Raw genomic sequence first — 25,650 nt, forward strand, 5'->3', positions numbered from 1 at the left:
TGGGCACAGTGAGGTCTCATAAGAGCAGAGGAGCAGAATTCCCTCCCTGTCCTGCTGTTCATACTGCTTTTGAAGCAGCCCAGCACACAGCTGCCTTCTGGGCTGCCAGCAACCTTTGCCAGCTCATGGTGAGTTTTTAAATCAACTCACACCCCCAAACTGCTTCTCCTCAAGACTGCTCTGAACCAGTTACATGCAGAAACTTTTGTCAGGTAAAAGACAATAATGCTTTTAATAATGCTTTTTAAAAAACCTTTATTTTAAAGAAGCCAAATGACAGTAGTACTCATCAAGCCTGCTGACAACATGGTATTGTCACTCTTAATAGTCCAACCTTAGCTTCACAGTGAATCCCTCGCACAAGTTCTGGCAAACCCTGATATGGTGGTGCAGAAGCCTGAAAGCAGCCAGCGACTAATCTGATACTGAGCTTTGAACTACTCAGGGGCATGAAGTCAAAGCACACATTAGTGAGAGCTGAACCTGGCACTAGCAAGACACTGCCATGACAGGAAACTAAGAGAGCATGTTTTTTTCTGATAGTCATCTCAAAGGGGACTTAATCTGGAATTTTATGCATTGTTTTTATATCTTCACTCAATTTGCCTTCTGTTTCTCAAGAATTTGAGCAGGCGAGGCTACAGACCAAAATCGAGGGGCAGATTCTGTGATGACAGTAACAAGGTTATAGTGGATAATCAGTAGAAAAAAAACAACCACCACCCACCAAAAAACCCCCAAACCATCAAATTTCAAATTGAACATTCACAGGCTGACCAGTGCTGCCATGGCTTGACCAGCCATCTGGAAAAGGAAATACATCTCAAATAGTTTCAAAGCCACACAGATTTAATTCCTAAAATACAGGGCAAAACCCCATTAAAATGTGGACAGAACACTGGAGATGTACCACCTGGAACACAAACCCTGTGAGGAGAGACTGAGGGAGCTGGGGGTGTTCAGCCTGGAGAAGAGGAGGTTCAGGGGTGACCTCATTGCTATCTTCAACTACCTGAAGGGACGTTGTAGCCAGGTGGGGGTTGGTCTCTTCTCCCAGACAACCAGCAATAGAACAAGGGGACACAGTCTCAAGTTGTGCTGGGGGAAGTATAGGCTGGATGTTAGGAGGAAGTTCTTCACAGTGAGAGTGATTGGCATTGGAATGGGCTGCCCAGGGAGGTGATGGAGTCACTGTCCCTGCAGGTGTTCAAGAAAAGCCTGGATGAGGCACTTAGTGCCGTGGTCTAGTTGACTGGCTAGGGCTGGGTGCTAGGTTGGACTGGATGATCTTGGAGGTCTCTTCCAACCTGGTTGATTCTATGATTAATGATCTCCACCATTAACTGGTGACTATTTGTTTTGGGAGAACATAAACTGCTCTATTTTTAAGTAGCAAAACAAAGGAGAATAAAATAGGAGAGAGCAGAAGTATTTGTCCATAAAATGAGGTAAAGCAGCTATTTAGGAATGGCTGAAGACTCTGGCAAAGGTTAGAAATACTTAGCCAAGGGCTCATTAAGTCACACTGCAGGCTGTCTCCACTGCTGTCCTGCTCCACACATCCAGACACATTCAGTGCTTCCAGTCTCCCCTGTTCCCAACTTCTAACACCCCACATACATCATCTTCATAGAATAGACAAGGGATGGCTACATAGGAGAAAGCTTTTAGGTATAAATTACCCTTACTCACAGGGAATAAAAAACAGAAAAATACAGGAGAAGTGACATCAAAAAGTGTGAACTAAATTCATGACATATTTTCCCCCTTCCCTGTGCCCCAGTGAAAAGGAAGGATTTTCTGGGTCCATCCCAACCTTTGTGGTCTATATTAAGAGATACTCCAATGCCATGCTGCATTAACACAAGCAGTATCCCCTCCAGCAGCTTATTTACATAGGATTAGGTTGGCAAGGTCCCACAGTTAAGTCTTGACAAGCTCTGCTTTCTCTTCTGGTCAAAGGGTCCTTCCCCTGCAAACATACTCTTGCACAGTGCACAGCCTCCTTTAAAGACAGCAAGAGAAGGGAAGTAATTCCTAGGCTGTCCTCCTCCAACACATAGAATGCTTTTCTAGGTGCAGTTTAACTTCTCTTCTTGCTTTTCACACCTCCCAGGACAAAGTACAGTGATGTCCTCAGGGAAGAGGGCACTTGGACAGCTCTGTAAATCCAAGTATCAATCTGCAGTGGAGGGGCAGCAGCCCCAAAACTGAGGCTTTTCTATGCCTCTACATGCCTGGACATGTTTTTCTGCCAGGACCCACGAGGCAGTAAACAGGTCACGTAACACACACATGCCCAGCCCGTGTGCCCCTGGGGTCCACCCAGGTAATCCCCTATTGGGAGGGTCCAGGCATGTCTCTACTGCCTATTGGGGTAAGGTTTGGCTTACTGCCAGCCTGACTGGTCATTTTAGATGGCTCCAAATGAGCCACGAATCTCGGCTCAGAGCTTATAAAGAGGGGTGCATAGCAGCACCACGTGGTCAGACGGTTCAGACTGTTCAGAAGGTCAGAGCATTTAGAGCGTTCAGGCTCAGCTCTGATCCACAGCAGCACCCTGCTGCCCTGACCTGCTTGCATGGCCTAGACACCAGATCAGGCCTTACTCACTTGCAAGCATTACTGAGGCAGCACAGACCTCTTGCATTGATGTCAAGGCGCAGTTAAGCTGCCTGCGAACCCTTTGAGAAGCAGAGCGCATGCACGCCTGCACTCCATACATATATGGGGAGCCGAGAGCCCCCTGCTTAAGCTCAAGAGCAGCCATACCTACTGACTTGCTACCTTGCACTTACCTACAGAGCTCGTCTCCCTGAAGCATGGCACAGACCCTGCTTGCCAGCTGTTTTGTAAGTCTAGAAAGATCCAGGCCCAGCAGACCCTCAGACTGTCTGCAAACCTGCAAACGCAGCCTGCTAGCTGTGAGACCGTGTTAGAAGCTGCACAGACAAATCCTTCTCCTGCATCTGGGAATCCTGCCAGCTGATCATCCCTGGACACCGGCCTCCAGAAGAAGCTGCAGCACCAAGGCAGAGACCACTCCAGGAGAGAAGGTTAGAGAAATTCTGTTACCCCAGAGACTGGGAACCCTTATCAATTCCCCTGCAAGCCGGGACAGATTCCAGCTTTACCAAGACCCCAAACACTGGGCACACGCTGTGACAGATTCCCGGGAGGGTGATTAATGATTAATACTTGAGCAACACATCTAAGCAAGCTTTAATTCCTTTGTAATATAAGTTACCTCTGTCTGAAGAGCACACACAGTTCCAGCCCTTGCTGGGCAAACAGTATAGCTGTTAAGAGGCATTAAGCCCTAGGGAATCTTTCTCTCTGTCTATAGTTGTTGATAATTTGATATTTCCATTTAATAATCAATCCCTGTAAATATATCCCAAGCTGTTTTCATAAACTTGCATAACGAACCTGATTTCATAGTGGTTGGGGGTGGTACAAATTTGTAAGTATTAATTTTAATAAATAATTTTATTAAAAAATCAAAACCTCCTCAAATTAATTTCTCACCTCCCCCTAACAGGGGAGGAATAAGAGAAACCTCTCCACGACACAATCCCACCCAGCATGTTAAGCAGCTAGGTAAGGCTGGAATGACCTGCTGGGAGAGAGGCAAACTTCTCATGTAGTATACAGACTACAGGGAAAAAAACAAAACCAAAAGCAAAAATAGCAGCAAAGGAAGCATTAATCATTATCATCACCAGGAACACCACAAAGCTTATTTTGGAAGTTAAGCAACCACGAGAGAAGAGCAGCAACTCTCCCTAGTGCATTGCTTGGATTTTTTTAGTGCTATTGATCACTAAATCATCACAGGAGGAGAGAAAAGCTTGAAGTTCCTCGGTTGTTAGCGCTTCATTTGACATCATTAGAAGCTCATCTCACAGCTCTGTAATGCAGCCAGCCACCTCAGGTCCTTCTAGAAGGATGCTTAATGCCGCCCTGATGTCTAGAGTTCTAAATGCTCTGGAATTTGGCTCCAATGTTTTTTTTTTAAAGGGATCTTAAATTCCAAATGTAATGGAACTGCCACTACCAGTAGAGCAGAGAGTGTGTCAGGTAGCTCAAATGTCCCTTGACAGAGTAAAATCTTTTATACAGCAACCAAAACATGCATCATATAGTGGCAAAACACTAAAAAAGGACCAACCCAAATCCAAATGAGACTAAAACCCCACAATGTTTTCAAAAACATATAAGAGGGGAGGAAAAAAAAATCTTCAAATCTTCAAGTCCTGCAACGGGGCAAAATCTGGTATACAAATCAACGTACAGCCAAGATCTCCAACTGAAAAGCAATCAGCAAGTTACATGAATATACAATGTGTGTACATATTTCCTACAGTATTATTCTTTCACATCGTTTACTTCCATAACTGCATTTATCCACTACTTTACTGAAGCATAATAGACCCAAAGACAACCCAGCACCAGCTTTAGTTTAGATTAACTCCTGATGATTGTCAGTTTAAAATCAGGACTTGTATATGCTCAGTTTCTGTTCTTAAAAAAAATATTTCAAATAAACTACTAAAAATTGTATTTATGGTAGATCAAAAAGAGCAGGAGACAAATTAAACTATTTGCAGTATGGGCAAATTATTTGGCAGCAGAAACCATTGGATGTTAGTGTCGTGGAGGGCCTGCAGGGCCGAAAATAGGCTTGTTTACGCCTTGCCCAGCCTGGACATGTTTTTCTGCCAGGACCCCTGGTTGTAAACAGGTTGTGTAAGCCCCCACACACCCAGCTCGTGTCTCTCTGGGGTAAGCCCATGTGATCCCCATATTTGGGCAAGTCCAGGCAAGAGCTTCTGCCTATTATGGTAAGGTTTGGCTGACTGCCAACTTGATTGGTCATTCTAGTGGCCAAAGGAGCCATTAATCTCAGTCCACATTCAATAAATAGGGGTGCACAGGTAAACAACGTGCTCAGACTCTCAGGCTCTGACTCACCTGCATAGCTCAGACCCCCACACTCAGACTCCATTGCTCACACTCGGAGCCTCACTCACAGCTCAGACCCCTGCCTGCATACCTTAGTTGCAGAGCTCATTTAAGCCTGCCTATATATATATGTGGAGCCTATAGTCTCCAGACAGCTGTGCACATCTGCATGCCACTGTGTTATCAGGACCAGATCCTGCACTGCCTGGCTTTACCTATGGAGCACAGACTCCCAGCAGCCGCGCACACCCTGCATGCTCGCTGCCTATCATTGCCTGGTAAGCGTCACTGCCGCTGAGATAACCAGGAAGCAGACTCCGGATTGTCTGCACACACACGGCCTGCTAGCCGCCTGAGAATCGTGCTGAGCCTGCACGACTTCCAACTCCTGCACCTGAGATCCTGCCTATGTATCCCTGGACAAAGCATCCAGAAGAAGCCAGCAGCACAAAGGCAGAGATTGCATCCCTCGCCAGGAGAACCAGATCAGAGACCAGTCATTTCCCCAGAAACCGGGAAAACTCATCATTTCCCCAGAAGCTGAGAAGATTCCTCCTTTCCCCTCAAGCTGGGAGGATTCCAGCCTCAAAGTCCACGGGCAGAGATCCCCTGAAGTTTGGACACTAGGCATAGGCTGTGACGTAGCCCTGGAGGTTGATTATTGATTAATAAGAGTTGTGAGTAAATGCTTTAATACCTCTGTAATATAAGTTGCCTCTGCCATAGAGCAGAATCAGTTTCAGCCCGCTCTGCTGGGCAGATAGCATATAGACCCCAAGTGGTATTTGCTGCGGGGAAAACTCCTCTCTCTGTTTATAGTTTGAATGTTTGCTAGTAATTAATAAGTCACTGTACATATTTTATCCTAGAATGTTTTCATAACCGTGTAAGAGCAATTTAATATTAATATACAGTGGTTGGGGGTGGCAAGAGTTCAGAATACTGAATTTAATAAATATATTTTTTTCTATAATATTATCTCACCCCAATTAATTTCTCCCCTCCGCCAAATCCGGCACAGGAGGCAGAATACCCCTCCATGACAGTTAGGAACAAGTTCTTTACCACGAGGGTAGTGAAAGACTGCAACAGGTTGCTCAGGGAGGTGGTTGAGGCCCCAACCATGCAGATATTCAAGGTAAGACTCAACAGGGCTCTGGGCAACCTGATCTAGTTAAGGATGCCCCTGCTTAATACAGAGGAATTTGGACTAGACGACCTCTGGAGGTCCCTTCCAACCCAGACCATTCAATGATTATGTAGCTTCCTTTCTTACATCTCTGCCGCAGTGCCAAATTAAAGCAGTTTTCCATTTGAATCACGACCAAGTTTAGCTCTTGGGTTCACTAGAGGGAACAACATCATCATTTCCCCCTGCTAAAATGCTGAAACAGCACAAAAATGAGCCTATAAAAAAATAATCTAAGACGTTTTGTGAATTTTTATTATCATGCAAAGTATGTGCAATATATAAGTGGGATGGAAGTATGTGTGATATATAGGTAGGACAGAAGGGAAGATAATGAACTAAAGAGAATGAACTGAGTGGAACTGTGATCTTAAGAATGTACAGATACCCAGACACGAAAACACTTCAGTGTTTCCCTTGAATGGTATTTGGAGAGCTGTGCAATATGGGCTCGTGGGTGCAATATGCCACCACACCAGCCAGAGACACTCTGCCATCCCTGCATAGATAAACAAAGATAGATAAACAAAGTAAATGACATTTCAAATTAAAGAAAGGTCTCTGGATTCTACCACATCTACACTACAATAAAAGGTGCATCTCAACAGGTTTCACCTTCCAACTGTTTGAAGGAGAGAGAAAATGCTGCAACCTTTTCAGGATAGAAAGTTGTTCTTTCCTCTCCTCACCCAGTGAGCAGAACTCTGTGCCTACACTATTCTTTTCAAATCATCGCAGCTCTGAAAAACATGGCAAACACACTTGCAGTAGGATATAGCTCTGTTTATTCAAGCTGAGAGATGAGTATCTCTAGGGGAGTTAAAGGCTAGCCTGAAGGACATGCAGAGTTCTCTCTTTGCAGAGAAGGGGTATGTGGAAGCTAGACATCAGCTGCAGGTCAATTTTCCTTAGAAAGCTAAGAAAAATGCCTTCCTATGTAGAAGGCAAGGAGCTGTTGCTACACTGTGCTGTATATTCGTAAGCTTTAGGGGGCTTTGCTTCACAGAACGCAAGTCCTAAATATCTGTAAAGCAACAAAACTGTTCACTTCTCCAGATATCACAGGCACTGCCACCATTGGGCACCAGCAAGGGGCAGCTTCCCAGCACTGTTCCTCTTCCATCTCATCTTCTCTCAGCACATAGATGTGAGCTGGTGCTAGATGAATGATTCTAAATGGAGTTAAATCCAGTTGGTGGCCAGTCACTAGTGGTGTTCCTCAGGGATCTGTGTTGAGACCACTTCTTTTTAACATATTTATTACCTTGATTCAGGCACAGAGAGTGTCAGCAGTGAGTTTGCCAAGTTAGGTGGTAGTGTTGATGCAAGTGAGGGTAGAGAGGCTCTTCAGAGGGACTTGGATAGACTAGATCAATAGGCCAACATGAATGGGATGAGTTTCAAGAAGGCCAAATGCCAGGTCCTCCACTTGGGTCACAACCACCCCAAGCAACACTACAGGCCTGGGGCAGTGTGGCTGGAGAGCTGCCTGGCAGAAAGGGATCTGGGGGCTGTAAGACAGGCAGCTGAATGGGAGCCAGCAGTGTGCCCAGGTGGCCAAGAAGGCCAATGGCATCCTGGCTGGGATTAAAAATACTGTGGCCAGCAATAGTAGGGAGCTGATTGTCCCCTTGGACTCAACTCTGGTGAGGCCACACCTCAAGTATTGTGTTCAGTTTTGGGCACCCCAATACAAGAGAGACGTGAATATACTGGAGCAGGTCCAGAGGAGGGCAACAAACCTGGTGGAGGGCCTGGAGAATAAATCTTATGAGGAGTGACTGAGGGAGCTGGGGCTGCTTAGTTTGAAAAAGAGAAGGCTGAGGGGAGACCTCATTGATGTGTACAACTACCTGAAGGGACATTGTGGAAAGACTGTTGCTGGTCTCTTCTCACAGGTAACTGGAGACAGAACAAGAAGGAATGGCCTCAAGCTGAGACTGGGTAGGATTAGATTGGACATTAGGAAAAAGTCTGTCATGGAGAGAGTGGTCAGAGACAGGAATGAGCTGCTCAGCGAGGTGGTGGAGTCACTGACCCTGGATGCGTTTAAGAGTCCTTTGTATGTGGTGCTTAGGGATATGGTTTAAGGGGATTCAGTAAATGTGGGCCTGGGTGTTAGCCCTCAGAAAGGTGAGCTCTTGGGGCAAAGGTGCAGTCAACTTAAAGACTCTCCAAGAGTTCACCAAAAGTGCTACATTTCCAGCACATGAGAAGTTGTGACAGGGAAAGATATGTTCTTTTGCTCAGTGCAAAGACTGTAAGATGCTAACTCCCTTTCATTACATTAACCTTTTCTTACCACTGCAGCTTTACTTGCTCCAAACACCCATGCCCTTTCAGCACAACCACCGTGCCCAGGCAAAGCATGCTGCGTCAAAGCATTGCATCTCGTTATCCCAAGGCAAAATATTTACTGATCCTCCCTCTGTGCTGCTGCAATCAAGCTTCTTTGGCACAACAGCACAGCAGTCCTCACACTGGTCTATGTAATCTATGCTCAGAACAAGAATAAAATGTCATTTAAGTGATCAGAGTCATTTTTTCCAAAAAAGTAGGTCTTCCAAGTCGAGAGATTGCTGCAGGGAGCACTCCTCTGTGGTGACTAAAGGCAATGGGGAGAATATTCTTCAGTCCACAAACAGGCTCCAACTTTCTCTCAGTGAAGTTTGGAATAGTCCATTCAGATTAAATACTCGCAAGCACTATTCCTGAGACTTGTGTCTCACTACCTTACAAAGGTACTTCTCTCTCATCCATAAAGATGTAGTAAAAAAAAGGCACTGAATCTGAGGATTGTTAATACGCACTCAGCACACAGACCCTGCAGCAGCCTCGCCAAGCAAACAACTCACAGCAAGTGCATCTGTTTATTAAGTCACCTCCATCTTCTTTTTTCCACTCAAATAGCAATCTACTCCTTTTTTTTGTGTTTCTAAGAGTAGCTATTAGCTGGAAACAACCTCCTCACATTCACCCTTCAGCAATAACATTGTTTAGGTGTAAGGGAACACAGCTTTGCCAAACCATCCTCACCAGGTTGGATCTGCATTAAAAAAAAAATTAGCAACATTTCAAGTCTGTAAGAGCCTGAAGAACATTTCAATGGGAAATGACAGGGTTTAGCAACCAGGTGCTTGTGTTCAGCCCAGTCCTTGCTCCACTAATGGCAAGGGGTAAATTGCCACTGATTTCAGAGACTGCAGAAGCTGTTTATACTCAAAAACTGCATTGCTTTAGGGAGCAACTGCCAGCGTGAATCAGAACAGGGAGAAAGACATTCACAAGCTATATATACTATGGCTTGCAATTCCAAATTATAAACAAGTACAGCAAATTTTATGTAACACTGGGAGACAAGGCCTTTCAGTACCTTAAGGGGGCCTACGAGAAAGGTGAGGAGGGGCATTTTTGGATGTCAGGGGGGCTAGGGGAAATGGAACAAAGCTAGAAATGGGTGGATTCAGATTGAACGTTAGGAAGAAGTTCTTCGCCATGAGTGGTGAGATCCTGAAACAGGCTGCCCAGGGAGGTGGTCAAAGCCCCATCCCTGGAGGTATTTCAAGCCAGGCTGGATGAGGCTCCAGACAGCCTGATCTAGTGTGAGGTGTCCCTGCCCATAGCGGGAAGGTTGGAACTAGATGATCCTTGTGGCCCCTCCCAACCCTGACTGATTTTATGATTCCTTCAGGATACATCTACATTTCTCACAACAAATCCCTCTTTACTCTTATGTCCAGACAGACTTGGGCATGACTTGACCTGCTGGGTCAGCCCCAGCAAAGCTCACTTGCTTCCAGGCAGCGCTTGGAACCGAGCTGTGTTGATCACAGAACAGAAAATCTTTGCATAAAGTCTGTTTTCATAGCTTTAATGCATTCAAACGTCTGTGTTTTGGCCAGCACACACTGATTGTTTTCTTTATTACAATATTTACACAAGATAGTGCCCAGAGGTGTGTTATACTCCAATGGAATAGAATTCTTTTATTAAACCATCACATTTGTCAAACTAATTTAACAAGCTCCTACACAATCTCACCAGGAAAAAGAAAGATTTTACAGTAATTCATTCATTCACAGGGCCCTTTCTTGATAGCTCTGGCTTGAAGAGATCAGCAGTCACTTCTCAGCTGAGTAAAACACAACTTCTTATCAGGTACTCAAACATATTCTTACAACAATAAAAAGATCAACAGGAAAAGTGAAATTGCCTGGCTCTTCCAATACAGAAATAAATAATCAACCCTGTAGGCTTCCTCTGCAAGGACCCAGAACCCACCTACACTTACAATCAGAGTTCCCAATATTGTACTTCGTGTGTTAACAGAACGATCTACTCTTAAGCTACAGTGTGATGCTTTATTCTTCCATGCAAATTACAACAGTGGGCTAAAACTGACAGAAGGCACCAAGAATATTTCCCCTCTCAAAAAAAAAATTATCCTCACCACAAAACAAAAACTAAACCCTTACTGTTTAAATCTGATGTCAGATACTTTTTAGACTTCCACACACCTTTAAACAGGCAATGTCACAATAACATGACTTGGTGTACCCTCCCCAATATAATCTCAAGACTAATTTTGTTGATGTAACTGGCACAGCAATACCTTTTCTCAGTTTGAGTTAGGGTGTGTACAGAGATTTAGTAGTCAAAGACTTTCAATTTAATAAATACATACAGTAACAATGAACCTCAAATCGAGGCAGTGCAATGAGAGGGCTCAACAGTTAGTAAAACTGCGAAGTTCTGTCTTCTAGAAGAAACTTTTTACATCAGAAGTCTTCATCAGTAGGCTTCACAACCAAGATTATCTACAGCACAGAAAATATTTAAGAACAAGACAGTGACTGTGAACACACTTCTACAGAAACACATACAAACCTGTACTGGTACCAGTACTGTACTGAGAGAAGTGCTGGTTAACATCTGTCCCAGCCATAGGCTGTGGCTTGGTCAACACTGGAGGGAAGGGATGCCACCCATAGAGACCTGAACAGGCTGGAGAGGTGGGTCCAAGGCAACCTCACGAAGTTCTACAAGGCCAGCTGCAGAGCTCTGCACCTGGATAGGGACAACCCCAAACACCAATACAAGCTGGGCAGAATATGGCTTGTCAGCAGCCTTAAGGAGAAGGATTTGAGGGTGCTGGCTGTTGAAAAACTCACCATGAGCTGTCAATGGTCACTGGCAGCCCAGAAGGCGGCTGTGTGCTGGGTTGCATCAAAAGAAATAGGACCAGCTCAACCAAGGTGATTCTGCCTCTCTACTCTGCTTTCGCTAGACCTCACCTGCAGCACTGTGTCCAGTTCTGGTGCCCCAAACACAGCGAGGACATGGAACTGTTAGAGCAGGTCCAGAGGAGGGACAAAGATGATCTGAGGTCTGGACCATCTCTCCTATGAGGACAGGATGAAATAGTTGGGGCTGTTCAGCATAGAGAAGGCTCCAAGGAGACACAGCAACCTTCCAGTACCTGAAGAGGGCCTACAAGAAAGCTGAGGAAGGACTTTTTACAAGGGCTTGTAATAATGGCTTTAAGCTGGAAGGGTGCAGATTTAGACTGGATATTGGAAAGGAATTCTTTATAGTAAGGGTGAGAAGATACTGGAATAGGTTGTCCAGGGAAGCTGAGGATGCCCCCTTCCTGGAGGTGTTCAGGGCCAGACTGGAATGAGGCCTTGAGCAACCTGGTCTAGTGAAAGGTGTTCCTGCCCATGGCACAGGGCTTTGAATTAGATGATCTTCAATGTCTGTTCCAACAACAGTCATTCCAGGACTTTGTGACTGGTACTCAGAACTCTTTAGTATTTGGTAAAGGCATCCTGGCCTGCATGAGGAATGGTGTGGTCAGCAGGAGCAGGGAGGTCATTCTGCCCCTGTACTCTGCACTGGTTAGACCACACCTTGAGTACTGTGTTCAGTTCTGGGCCCCCCAGTTTAGGAGGGACATTGAGATGCTTGAGCGTGTCCAGAGAAGGACAACGAGGCTGGGGAGAGGCCTTGAGCACAGCCCTACGAGGAGAGGCTGAGGGAGCTGGGATTGTTTAGCCTGGAGAAGAGGAGGCTCAGGGGAGACCTTATTGCTGCCTACAACTACCTGAGGGGTGGTTGTGGCCAGGGGGAGGTTGCTCTCTTCTCTCAGGTGGCCAGCACCAGAACGAGAGGACACAGCCTCAGGCTGCGCCAGGGGAGATTTAGGCTCAAGGTGAGGAGAAAGTTCTTCACTGAGAGAGTCATTGGGCACTGGAATGGGCTGCCTGGGGAGGTGGTGGAGTCGCCGTCCCTGGGGCTGTTCAAGGCAGGATTGGATGTGGCACTTGGTGCCATGGTCTAGCCTTGAGCTCTGTGGTAAAGGGTTGGACTTGACGATCTGTGAGGTCTCTTCCAACCCTGACGATACTGTGATACTGTAACCTAAGTTTTTAATCTGCTCTGAGTAGTTCCTAAACTGTTGTACATGTCAAAGCCCCCAAATCATACTGGCTTAAAAGAATGCTAGAACTCATGTGCAATAAAAAGTAATGCTGAACATAATTTCTCAGTTCTTAGATAAATCACTAAGGTATTAGCAGAAATTATGCCTTCCAGGTGCATCCTGGAAAGCAAAACATACTGATGATGTTTGAGCACCATCAGCTAAACATTCCTCCACCAAGGATGAATTATTTGTCCTACAGTAACTGCCTTCACATACACCATAGGGAAGGACAAAAAAAAAAACCCAAACATACTATTAACTCAAACAAAACATTTTTGCTACAGATGGAGTTGATCTCAGTGGAACTACAGAACAAATAAAATATCATCCTACCAAGCAGAGTTTGCACTTCTGCAGGGGCATGAAAAATTAGTTTCATTTAGAAAGCAGCAGAAAGCTTTCCTCTGCTGCTGCTCTATCCACACGAGCCATCACTCCAGGAGCAGGCTGGCTGTGACTGCCATTTATGTACCTCTGCACAGCAGTCCCCGTGCTCGTAACGCTGTGCTGGTCTGAGGCTAAGTGGAGTATTTTAAGGAGAGAAATTAGCTTATTGGTTGTAAAAAAAAGAAAACAATGGTGAAGTCCAAATCATTCATTGGTTTGCTGAGAGGCATAAAAAGCCAAAAAGTAAACAGTTTGTCCCACTCCGGTCTGTGATGCTGGATCTATTCACTTCCTCCTCACTCTGCTCTGACTTCTCACCACTAATCTCAGCTAACACATAACAACATAAGTTTTGGTGATTCTTTTGTCTGTCTGGGAAGGTAGAGGGAGATAGAGTGGCTTTGAGCCCTTCCAAGCAGTCTGGATTCCTGTAAGATTTCTAATTTGTAAATATATTGTGTATATATGCTTGTCAGTTTTGCTTTGCTGCAAATAGAGCTTCATCTTACTTTCAAGCCCGCTGAGCTGGTCTGGTAAATTTCAATAGTATGGGGAGGGGAAGTTCCTAATCCACCAGAAAGATGCTTAAAACCAAATCAATCAGCATCACCAACTTCATCCCTTATTCCTAACCATACCAACTTCTACCTCTTACCTAGAAAATCTGCCAGGCAAATTCCCAAAACCAGTTGCCAGAGCTTGTGTTTGCAGCTCACTAGGCCTGCTGGTACCCTACAGAAAGGACATTGTCCCATCTGTTTAGAAAAGGCCACCCTTAGGTAATTCAGAGGTGAAGCTGACTGATCTATAGTTACCTGGGTCATCCTTCTTACCCTTTCTGAAGACTGATGTTTGCCCTTCTCCAGTCCCCAGGCACCTCTCCTGTCCACCATGAAAGGCATCCAAATAATCTTGACTATTACAATACCACAAATGCAATACCATTATCCATCACCACCCACCTGTTTAACAAGATCACCAGTCAGGTCTTGCACTATCTGCTACATGGACTCAACCGACAAGGACAATTATCCAGAGTCAGCAGTCAGCACAACAGACAAATCCACTATAAAAGTCTAATAGAAGCAGCTTGCCCTGGACTGTTGAGTTTTGGGGTTGTGGGTTTGTTTTTTTTTTGAAGTACTAAAAAGTTTACACAAAAGTCAGTGTAAAGACTTCCACTGATTTTTAAAAGACTTTTAGCCAGGCCAAGTTCTACTTGAGCAGAAGTTAAATGACTTCTCACCTAAGAGCAGAGATGGCTAGAAATTGGAATTATAGTATTTTGGGGCAAATCCAACCATCAGAAATAGAAAGGCTAATTTAAACACAAAACCATTCCATGAAATTGAATGGAAAGAGACTTTCATCTATTACTCATAAATTGGCTTCTGCACAAGGTATATAGTAAAATGCTCAGCAGTGAGTGTTAAGTGACTGCTGTACAAGAGAAAAATCTCCCTAAGAAACTTCTGACACAACTTAGATCTCTGAGAAGCAGCTAGCTGAGCCTTCAGGATAGTATTACAAGACTCACATGCCTAAACCCTGCTGCTGAATCTCACTTTATACACTTAAGTCTTCAGTGACTTGTGGTCTACAGGTGATTATTATTAATAGCTCAGCACAAAAAAAAAATCCAGAAGACCTAAAATCCTTCTCACTATGGTGTTATTTTAGGCACAGCCATACTGGACCTACCAAACCTGATTTATTTACAGGGGAAAGGTGGAGCTAAAGCCCGGTCTGCAATGCCCACTGACCTCCGTGAGAAGGTATCTTAGTGAAAAAATTCTGTGGTACCATGGAAGATGGGGAGTTAGAAAAACTGCTGGATAGAATTCTTTTGACCAAAGTGGGTCAACAGCCAGCACAGATTCTGTTCAAAGTTGTCTCAAGTAGCTGCTTATGAGGAAAAAAGTGTGGTGGATGGAATATAGGTGCAGTGTTATGAAAATATTACCAAGACTACAAACACCTATGGTCCACCACTCACACACAAACATATCTCCAAAATGCTTCTCTTCTGTAAAGCTGGCAAAAAAAAAGTAACTGAGAAGAATGCTTTCCACTTCTAAGTAATATTTAAATTAGCAATAACTGCTAAGACTTCCACATCTCTTAATAGTGTATTTAAGCTTCCCTTAACAAATAGATCTGGGGTTAGACAAAGGTCAGTCCAGGCTGGTATCCCAGCTACAAGAGGACATGCACCAGGAGACGTATAAACAGCAGGAAAGTACAAAGTGATCAATCTCTGCTGTGGCTTCCCAGTGTTAACCACTTGTAGTTTAGGGACTTAAGTCAGGAGTCTTTGGTGCATTGTGAAGCTCTCCTCCACCAATTTGTCGTTTTGAACCTGCATGAACCCATTTAGGTTTCTGACTGCCACAGCTTTCTGTGGCTGTTAAGAGCATGATTTAATTACAGGCTGTGTCAGAAAATACTTCATTCTAAACCTGCTGCTGTAACTATTACTGGGCTTTCCCTACTTCAGACTGTGGAACAGTGAACAACAGCTCCCTGGTTCTCTCTCTGCAGTGTTTGGAAATTTACATACATTAAAATGTCGCCCAGTTACCTTTTTCCAGGTGAATTGGATTAATTTCTCATTTTGCAGCAGTCTTTCCACATCTAAGCATGCCATTCTTGCCTTTCTCTATACCTTTTTTGTGTTCTTAGATGTCTTCTCTTCCTAGATTTTCTCTTTTTCTCTGAGGTAGTTATGAATATGCCAAAGAATGCAGTTCTGGTAAAGTCACCATCAGGCTATCAACTAACGAATCTTCAATGACTCTTACACAGCCACAGTTTTAGGTTATGAAGCAGCAAGTATCTAAATACACACTTACACAGCAAAAATCTTGAGTTGCAGTCCTGAAAAATTCTGTCTTCTGAAAAAAAGTCTTCATTAGCCATGTTGCATGCACTGAAGTATCATATATCCGAAACACTTCAATTCTGTCATCACACTTCAGAGCACCAATCGAAGGAAACTAAACCTTAAAATGTAGGGTTTTTTTTAAAGCTAAAAGTGTCACTAGCATAAATAAAACTTCTTGAAATACGACAGCTTGGTTAGATGAACTTCCACTAATGAACTTAGCTGCAAAACCTTAAGCCTTGCAGTCCTTAGACTAGTAGAATAAGACTGGCAAGGACAACTCATAGGCTTTTAAAGAAGAAAAACAAATATATGAAAGAAGAAAACGGTCTTTGAAGAACCTCAGCAGAAAGTCTCACAGCTCAACTGCGACTAAGTCGAAGCCTGACTCAAGTTCGTACCTCAAGTTCACTTCATTGGCACAGTCTGCAGCTGCTAACATAGTGCAGGGATGTCCTATCTGCCATAGGATCTTAACATAAATAGCCAGGAAGTTAAAAAAGCAAACACAGTAGTCCCAAAAGTTTGTACTGCATGCAAACAGACAGACGCCTGGCAAGAACTGACAGGGAAATATTTTGGTTTATGTTTACAAACTATTTCAGTGGGCATTACAAACAAATGACACAGACTTCCTACCCCTGTATTAAAATGCTTCTACATGGCAATGTCAGAAAGAAAACAACATCAGTCAACTCTTTTTGCAGCCCCACAAAGCATTACATATGGAAAAGAAAACCCCACACAACACACAGAGTCCTTCAAGCACTGTCTTCTGCTCTCCTGACTTAAGTGATCGCAATTAACATTTTATTTCCCAACAACTGACTCTCGATTATTCACAAAGAAACAGCTTCAAAAAAAGAAAATGCTTGGCAAACAATTTAGCCAATGGTCCATCTTCAGGCTTCTTCAAAAATGGGTCAAGTTCTGCACTGATGCCCCTCTTGTAATTTTACCTCCCAACCGTTATACTCTGTTGACTGCAGGCTCCTCACGGCAAAGCTCTTTTTGCACCATTCTGTAGTAAGATTTTTACCTCTTCCTTTTGCAGTAACTCCTCAAAGGTCAAAAAAAAACACTAAAGAAATAAATCCCAAAACACAACTAATGCACATGTATTAGGGCAATTTGCTAAAGCACAAGAGAGGCTATAGCTATTTCTCATTAATGCTGTTTCAAATTTACCTCAACCTACAGAAGCTGTGAGCATCAGAAAAGCAAAATGGGAATAAAAATATTCCAACTACATTTTGTTCCTTTTCTATAAATGACTTCTCTTGTTTCTGAAGCCAAATATAGAGCACATAAATGCACTGAAGATTATCTCAAAGGGTTCATATTTTACTTGCAGTATATGCCAGATGTGATCTGCTGCAGGAAAGGGTTTTTTTCCAAGCAAGTACAGTCCTTTATACTTCACAGTTACACTGTGGATACCAAAACACTACAATGTAAGCAAGTCTGGCTTCCACTGGAATTGCACTTTCAGATGTTAACCTTGAAACTCAGAATTCTAGAATATAGCTGGGGAAAAAAACTGATCTTAAAAGTATATCTCTTCAACTAAATATACAGAATTTTAAGTTCTTTCTTAATCCAACGAGACCATCTCACATCTAAAGCGCACCTTGAAATAAGTAGGAGAGAAATGAGAAAAGAGAGCAAGAGCATTCAACTCAAAGAGCTTGTCCTTCCTCTGCAACTTCCCTTGCTTCCTTAAGGTCCCTTTACCCTTCAGCTGGTAAAGTTAGCTTAAGGAAAGTGATGGAATACTATTTTGCCTATTGCTTAAAACATCTGTATGTTCATATAAATCTAATATAACAAAAGTGTAAATTCATTCCCCTGCAAAATACACAACGCTCGAACAGAATTCTTGCATGCTGAAGCCATGAACAAATAGAAAAGGTAACTTGAGGGAGGTGACATATTCTAATTCATTCAAAAGTTTGCATTCAGCACCTGATGAACATTACCTAGGGCATCAGAAATTCTTGAAAGATGCCAACTAATAAATCTAATTTCCCAGTTAAAGTGTCTCACATTTTCTAGTATGCCAAAGGAAAACCAAAGCACATCTCATATAAGAAACTGGTAAGGTCTCAGCTAACAGTGTCGATGACTTGTTACCCCCATCAGAAATCTTTCTGCTGATAAAGACCATCCCAGGATGCAGCTCAAAAAAATCTCCTCCAGTTGGGAGACAGATCAGTAGCATTGTTAAATATCAACCCATAGTCATGAGAAGTTACCTACCAGACCGGTGCCATCTGTTCAAACTATTGTATGTTCTGTAATTTAAACCCAAGACTCTGTATTTGCAACCTTCACACAATTCCAAGACAAAATGCTCTTTCCATACCAAAGCACTTCACCAACTTTGGTCCTGATTTAGCAGAGCATTTATGTAACTTCATATTGGAAACATTCCCATCACATTCAAGGGATGTCTTTAGAAGGCTAAACCACACCTTCAAAGCTTTTGTTGGCTTTAACGAGTTAACATTTCAAGGAGGTATTTTCAAGGGACCCCGGAGGCACTTTTGCACTTCACTATCTCTGAATGTGAACGCTCTAAAATGCAAGAAGAAAACGTTTTGTTTATCAATTCCTCCTTTGATTGGATCTATCAAGCCCTAAGAGCTGAGCTGCCTGCACTGCTTCTAGCCTTTGGCTAAAGGCTCTGCCTTCACACAACTACCGAAGTGAAGTCTCGTTTCTCACTATTCCTCCGACGCCTTTTAAGTGCAAATCATTCAGAAAAGACCCCGTGTGAACATGCGCTAAATTAACTTTGCCCAGGAGACTTCATTCACCGTCTCCTCAGTCTGTGTACCGGTAAGAAAACATCACTTAATCCCAAACCACAGCGTTTGTTCTTAAAAACTAAACTGGGGGACAAATCAGCTCAACACAACCACAAGGCCACTTTCCCTATCAGTTTATTAAAAAGGCGGCGGGTGTTAAGATCACGCCCGAGCTGCTAATGTCACACAGAGGGTGTCACACCCCCGAGCTGCTCCGCAGCAATCTGCGCCACATTCAGCCTTCCCTCACCGTGTGCCAGCGCGGATTTGGCTGCTCAGGAGCCAGAGAAACCACGGCTACAAAAGCCACTCGCTCTGCCTCCAGCTGCTATATCAATACTTAGTAAGAGCCGATACGAGCAACCACGCCAGAACTTCACAACTCAGCGGGCAGCTGCTCTGCTGCCAAACTCACGGGGCACAGACAACTGCGGCCGGGCCCCCGACGTGCAGCCTTCTTCCCACCGCCCAGCACCAGAGCCAGCTCCCGCGACACCGGCCAGCCGAAGTCGCCCACAGGGCAACCCGTGGGAGAATGCATCTTCCCGCGGAAGGCTCCGGGAAGGCAGCGCCGCAGCCCCGCCGTCCTTGCTCGGTACGTGGCAGGGCACCGTAGCGGCTACTTCACCTGAGAGGAGTGTGGGCGTCGGGCTCCCTCCCCCACCAGCACGGGCTGAGGCAGGACCGGCAGAAACTTCCCGGTGTGGCGGCTCCTCCTTACCTTGATGATGCTGCTCCTTCGGGGGGTGGCCTTGGCCGCCTCCAGCAGGCAGGCGTCGGGGTCCGGGGCTGCTGCCGGCCCAAGGCTGCCACCAGGGAAGCGCTCGGCGGTACCGACAGCCGAGACACCGCTGCGCCGTTCCCGCCTCTTGCCCGCGGCCGCCACTGGGGCGTCCAGCGAAGCCGGGTCGGTCTCCTCCTCGGCACGGTGAGCGGTGTCCAGAGGGACACGGCTTGCCGTCGGTGGCTCTCTGCTTCCGGCAGCCTCTGCCATCGCTCCGCTGAACGATGTCAACTTCTTCGGGGCGCTAAGAGAGCGGCGGGGAGCGGACACGCACACACGGTCGAAGGGAGTCCCGCGGCGCTTCCCTCACGGCACGGCGGCAGCAGCACCGACAACTTTCTCTGGTGGAGCCATCACTGTTTTCCGCAGCCGAAGATATCGGCGCGGCACTCTACAGCTCCCCGCGGTGCCGGGGAAACGGTGCCGCGCACCCAGCGGAGCGGCCGCGGGGAGCGGCACGCAGGAAGTGCCGCCACCGCGGCACTGTTCTGTTGTGACAGCAGCCGGGCGTGTTGTGACGGGCGGTGCTGACGGACGGGTCTGCGGACCACTCAGCGCTGCGGCAGCCACCTGGGGGGCGCCATGGCGACCAATAAGCTTCTGGGAGGGGCGTGTCGCGGGCTGTGCACGGCGACGGGAGGGCAGGCAGGGCTGTGAGTGAACGGGGAGTGGTGAACCCGGTTCCCGCCTATCGCGGCTCCTAGCAGAGAGGCGCGGGAGAGGTCGTCCCCTCCGCCGGGAGGAAGCGTGAAGTGTGTGCTGGACAGCAGAGTGCGTGCCTCCCGTGTATATGACAGGGAGCTTTGGGCTGTGGCTGTGTCAGGGCGAAAGCGGCATGCGAGGAAGAGGGGATTGTCTTAACAGCCTTCGTAGCGACGCCATTCGTGAGAAAGCCCAGGCGTTAAAAGAAGGGCCGCACTCACTGCCCTGTGAAGGGAAACGCGACGCTCGGGGCCCGGTTACTGCCGGCGAGTAAGCAGAGCCCACCGGCGTGAGGGGAAAGTCTCACTAAAGATGGCAAACATCCGCGTTGAGACCCAAAGTAAAGCAGACGAGGCTGCGACTTGGCCTCCTCTCCACAGCTTGCTGCTAAGGCCCCACTGCGCCCCTCACAGACCCGAACCCGTCAAGACCGCTGGCCCGGGGCAGGAGCCCACAGCCCTCAGGATCGCCGTTGCAGGGCCAACACTGCCCCCAGGCGGCACGGGAGAGCCGTTAATCAGCGGAGGGTGACGGCCGGTTCCCGCGTCTCGGGTCCGGCACCAAGTAGGCAGCGGTCCCAGGTGCAGTGCCTCAAGGTGAGGCCGAAAAAAGGCCATCCAGGAAAGATGGAGGAGTTGGTATGAATCCGATGCTGTCCTTTGCAATTCCTCAGGTGGCATTTAGTTATAATGAAATTATCTGTATGGAGGCCTGAGAGAGATGGGGTAAAAGGGAGTGCAGCAAGGGTAAAGGTGGAATCTGCATCTCAGAATCTTTGTTTCAGAACGTCTGAGAAAGAGATTATACAGATAAAATGTACACTAAGAGAGGTAGGGTTAGGTAAGCTGGTGGTCACTGGGGATGTAAGGCTGTTCAAAATTACAGCTCTTGGCTTTAAAGGGTGGTGAGACTTGGTGGGAAATTTAATTTCTTTCTGGTTTCTAAATTTCCTAAAGTATGTGTTGAGCACCTGTTGGCAAACAATGATGAAGCAGGCAGGAATAAGAAGTTACCTCCTTACCCCAACTAGTCGTGAACTAGGGCACAACTGGATGAGATTTTTTTTCCCCTCTATTATATACAAAATATTACCATTCCATTTGAAACATGTCAAGGTTACCAAAGCATTTATCACATCCAAAGGAAAGAAATCCTAATTGAGGGACAAAGTTAAATACCACTGACACTTTTTTTCATGAGCTTCCATCTATATTTGATGTTAAAAAAAAAAAAAAGATTTTGTAGACAGCTAGTTTTGGGTTTAGTTTGGGGTTTTGTGTTGTTGGTTTGGTTTGTTTTTTTCCAGGTGAGAAAGGCCACAAAATAACACTAAAAGAAGACACAAAATATTAACATTAAGGAAACGTTTTCAAACCATAGCCTGCATTGAACAAGAGAGAACATAACCCAACTACTGCAACAAAAAGGAAATAAAACCAGAACTAATAAAACACAGTTGCATTTCTACCTCCTGTCACACAGCCTAATCTAAGAACACTAAAGACAATGACAAAGGTAACTGCCATGCAGTATATTAGAAGAAATTATACTTCATGTAGAAATATCTTGCAGGTTTTTCTTTTATTTTGTGGCATCTTTTAAAGTTTAATCACTGGTTAAGTTATTTGGGAACAGCGAAGTACTCTCATAGCTGGAATCTGCTGCATCTGCCAGAAACTCTGTAGAGTGTTGTGCAGATGCATATAACATAAAGAACTTTATCTTTTATAGGATATCTCTTGCATATTAAAAAATAGGGATATTTTTCTTCTCAAATACACTTTTCCTGGGAGTTCTTAAGTTTAAAATAATTTAATTTTTACAGTCTTTGCATCCAAAGTCCTTAGCTGAATGAGTCTGAGAAGAACCTACAGATCTTAACTTTTGTGAACATCAAGCCTACAGGGAAGACAAATCTTAATTACTCTGCCTAAGATGCAGAGGTTTGAGAGTTATGTGTGGTACAGCTGAAAGAGTAGCTAAACTTCCCCCCAGAAGAGAATAAAGGTTGACAGGTTTTCAGTACTCTTATTTCTGATTACACATCTCTGGATGCTTCTAAGGCAACAGTATTTCTCTGCTTCTGTCTGTACATGTGGAGAACTGTGAATTATGAAGGAAAATAGTAATTTGTTTACATAGATCTTAATATCCAGTTAAAGGTATCTCTACTTCAAAAGTGCTTCCATAGAAATTAGAGATAAGGACAGATTTTCAACAAGACTCAAGGAATTCACTCAAGCTAAGAAAAGCAAGATGATAGATTTAATAATTTTTTAAAAAATCTATTTGTGTTTGCCTGAACACAAGCCATCAAGTGTGCAATGTCTTGTAATGTGGGGTTTTGTGCACTCAACTCACTCCATCCTGAAGGCACACAGCTGTTCCTTAGTGGGTGTATTTTATATCACAAACCAGCTGAAAACACAGTCGTCTGGGAGCTGTACTGCAACATAGCTTACATAAACCAGTAGTTTTCACCTAAATAGTGCATTTTGGGAAGCTCTTAAAATGAAGTGTTCTACTGGGAGCTGAAAGTAGTGCTCCTGCATCCATTGACAATGGCTGATGAAGTGTGAAAACTCACATCTTTTCCTGTGTCAGGAGCATTGAATCTGCAAGACCAAGAAAATGTAACAAGGAACAAGATAAAATTTCTTCAGGTTTGCACTGAGAGTGACAGCAAATCCTAATTCTTTTCAGATCTGATGAGACGCAGGCAAAGCTGGATAATTGTTAGTGATTTTTTTTTAAGTCTCAGTGCTTATTCTGTATGTGCTGTTATATTCCAAATAAGATACAAATCATTATGTGATTTATACAAAGATGTACTTGTTGCTAAGCCTCACTCAGGTCTTGGCAAGACAACCCCAAGTCACATCTTGCCTATAAAGCTACAAGGTTTTTTAGGCTGGGGAGAAAAACTAAAAAGAGTCATTGTAAAACAAGTACAGCCAAAAGGTCACAATCTTTAAAGCATTTTCAAGTTTTGTTTAATTTAAAAAACATTGACATTACTCAATTCAATGCCTCCTAATGTTCTTGTTAATTCTTATTTTGTCTTGTCTCCTGCTTTGTACTTAGACATATGATTTTATATTCTAGAGAGTGTAAATGTTGTGCTTTCTCTAACTTAACAAGTGCTTTTGTGATGTGCCTCTGCCTTAACGATGTTCTTGTTCCAGCTGAAGACACTGGTTAATTCTTTTCACTGTCTGATGGTGTTTCAGGCTAATCCAGTGTTTTCAATAATTAGAATAGTGTAGTTGTGGAAGATTCCTGCCAATTCTTAGCTCCAAGGATTAATACTTTATTTGATCAGTGTCATTTGCTCAAAGAGATATGCCAATTAAGTGAAAGAAAGGGTAAGATCAAGACTCTAGTTAGGTCGTGCTTAATCCTATTTTACAACCACTGCTTGCTATGTAGACACAGGCCCACACCCCTTAGAGAGGAATGTATTAATAAACAAACCTGCTTTATAAACTACTGGTTATACAGCTGTTCTTCTACGTGTCTTTTGGGCACCCGTGTCACTGCTGTGGACTCTACCCATTTGCTCCCCTTCCTGCATGCTCGATTAACTGACAATTTCTTTCCCCCCCACAAGCTGGGCATATCAATGGTTCACTGCAAGGAGAAGGGAGAACATTGTCGATTATCACGTCTCTGCTGGTTGATTTTAACCATGATACAGCACAACGGCTCCACAGCTACAGAGAAGACTAGATGGAGCCCAAGTGAGGTAATGCCTGGTGTGAACAGGGGAGTCAAATCTGAGACAAGAAAATTTCAGAGATATAGTAGGTAGCAGCATTTGAACCAAGTTTGGCAGAATGAGCACATCCCTGGTAAGGAACGGATTCTTCTACCACATAGAGCATGAATTGTATAGAAGGTGACATTAGAATTAATCTGCAGGAGGATGTTAAAATATCATGTGCTGGTCTGGTTTTGTAAATAATTAAAAAACATTTTTAAGCTATTCTGATTTTCAAGGGTAGATGTTTGACAACAACCCATTTCCCTTGCATAAAGTCTCCTGCAAACCCTGAAGACAATTTTTGTTATAAGGTGTACAACATGCTTTCTCTCCCTCGAACTTAAGTGTGGGAACCAAAAAAGGGAGTCAGCTAAATGCGATGAATGATCTATCTTTGGAGCGCATCCCTGTGTATCTGACGCAGTAAGATTGAGGATAGAAACATAGTAAATTGATATTCTTGCCTTGTGTAACATTTGCATGGAAGTGACATAACTTAGAACAAAGAACTGAAAGAAGTCTGTGATAAAATAGCTAACATCTCGCTATACCTCACTGTTATCCAATAATAATAAGAAGAAGAATGTTGGGAACAATATTTTATCCAATCACTGTACTCTATACCTTGTAGAACTACCACAACTTGTAGAATGGGATATAAAAGACTGTGGATATAGCAATAAATGGCTTTCTGGTTTTGGGGCTTTTTTCCCTTGGCTTTCAGCTTTGTCTGTCGTGTCACTGTTATTTTGTCCATCACCAATAAATATATAGAGTGACACTTGAGCAAATAAACATGGAGGACTTGAGAAAGCTTCACGTGTGGAACCAACAAACATGCCCTCTCTGTGTTTTGCTTAGGTGGTAGCACTACTTCCAATGCAGTGGTACATCTGATCCATTAAATACCTTATTTTCAATTATTGTTAATTTTCCACACTTCAATCACTTTGTCCAAAAGTTTGAAGTTAGATGTATAGCTCATGTTGTGGTTCTTAGACAATTTTTTATTCAAGTTTAACAATACTTATAAGTAATGGCTTCTGTTAATGGTAGGTGGTAACTACACTTACTACTTACCAATTACTGTCCTTTTTCACAGAGCTCTTTTCAACTCCTCTGATCATCGCTTTACTAAAGCAAATATTTCTTTGGCAGTGACACATGCACAGAAATCTAATTGTGGTTGTAACTTACTTGTTAGCTACTCTGAACAGTATTATCCAATAGGAGTATGCTACAGGTGTATGTTTGCCCCTCTCTCATACATATCTCCAGGTACAATTTCACACCAATATGCTGTATCATAGCCCTTCACATCCTTGCTAGATCTGTTATAGTCTCTAATATTGCCACCTCAGAAGAAAATTGCTAGCAACATTAGCAGTAACCATATTCATATTGACTTTGCAATTAAAGGGTTTGGAAGACATTTGGTCAGTATACCAAGCATGGAATTTAGGGTATCAGACACACAACCTCCCTCTCAACATGTGCTTTCTGAAAGCCTTTGGGTAACTCAGCTAGGTTCAGTCCTAAGCAAGTTAATCATATGCAGACTGGATCACTGAGGTCAACTTTCAGGAAAAGAAACTGCTCACTTGAATTGTTTCTGGGGACTCTGTCTATTAATGCTGTGAGCCTGATATTCATACCACAGACATTTGGTGGGGGAAGAGTTA

General features: G+C 44.2%; 1 protein-coding gene across 1 annotated transcript in view; it reads right to left on the bottom strand.

Moving 5' to 3' along the window:
* PLCL1 (phospholipase C like 1 (inactive)) overlaps window positions 1-19,975 on the bottom strand; it is a 224,073-nt gene extending 204,098 nt beyond the window's left edge. Inside the window, 1 exon segment of the mRNA XM_064158489.1 lies at window positions 19,441-19,975. Within this exon segment, the coding sequence (XP_064014559.1) occupies window positions 19,441-19,713 (273 nt within the window). The 5' untranslated portion in view covers window positions 19,714-19,975.
* Between the last annotated feature and the right edge of the window lie 5,675 nt (window positions 19,976-25,650).

This window comes from Pogoniulus pusillus, chromosome 2 (genome assembly GCF_015220805.1).
Source record: "Pogoniulus pusillus isolate bPogPus1 chromosome 2, bPogPus1.pri, whole genome shotgun sequence".
In the NCBI taxonomy this organism is placed as follows: domain Eukaryota; kingdom Metazoa; phylum Chordata; class Aves; order Piciformes; family Lybiidae; genus Pogoniulus; species Pogoniulus pusillus.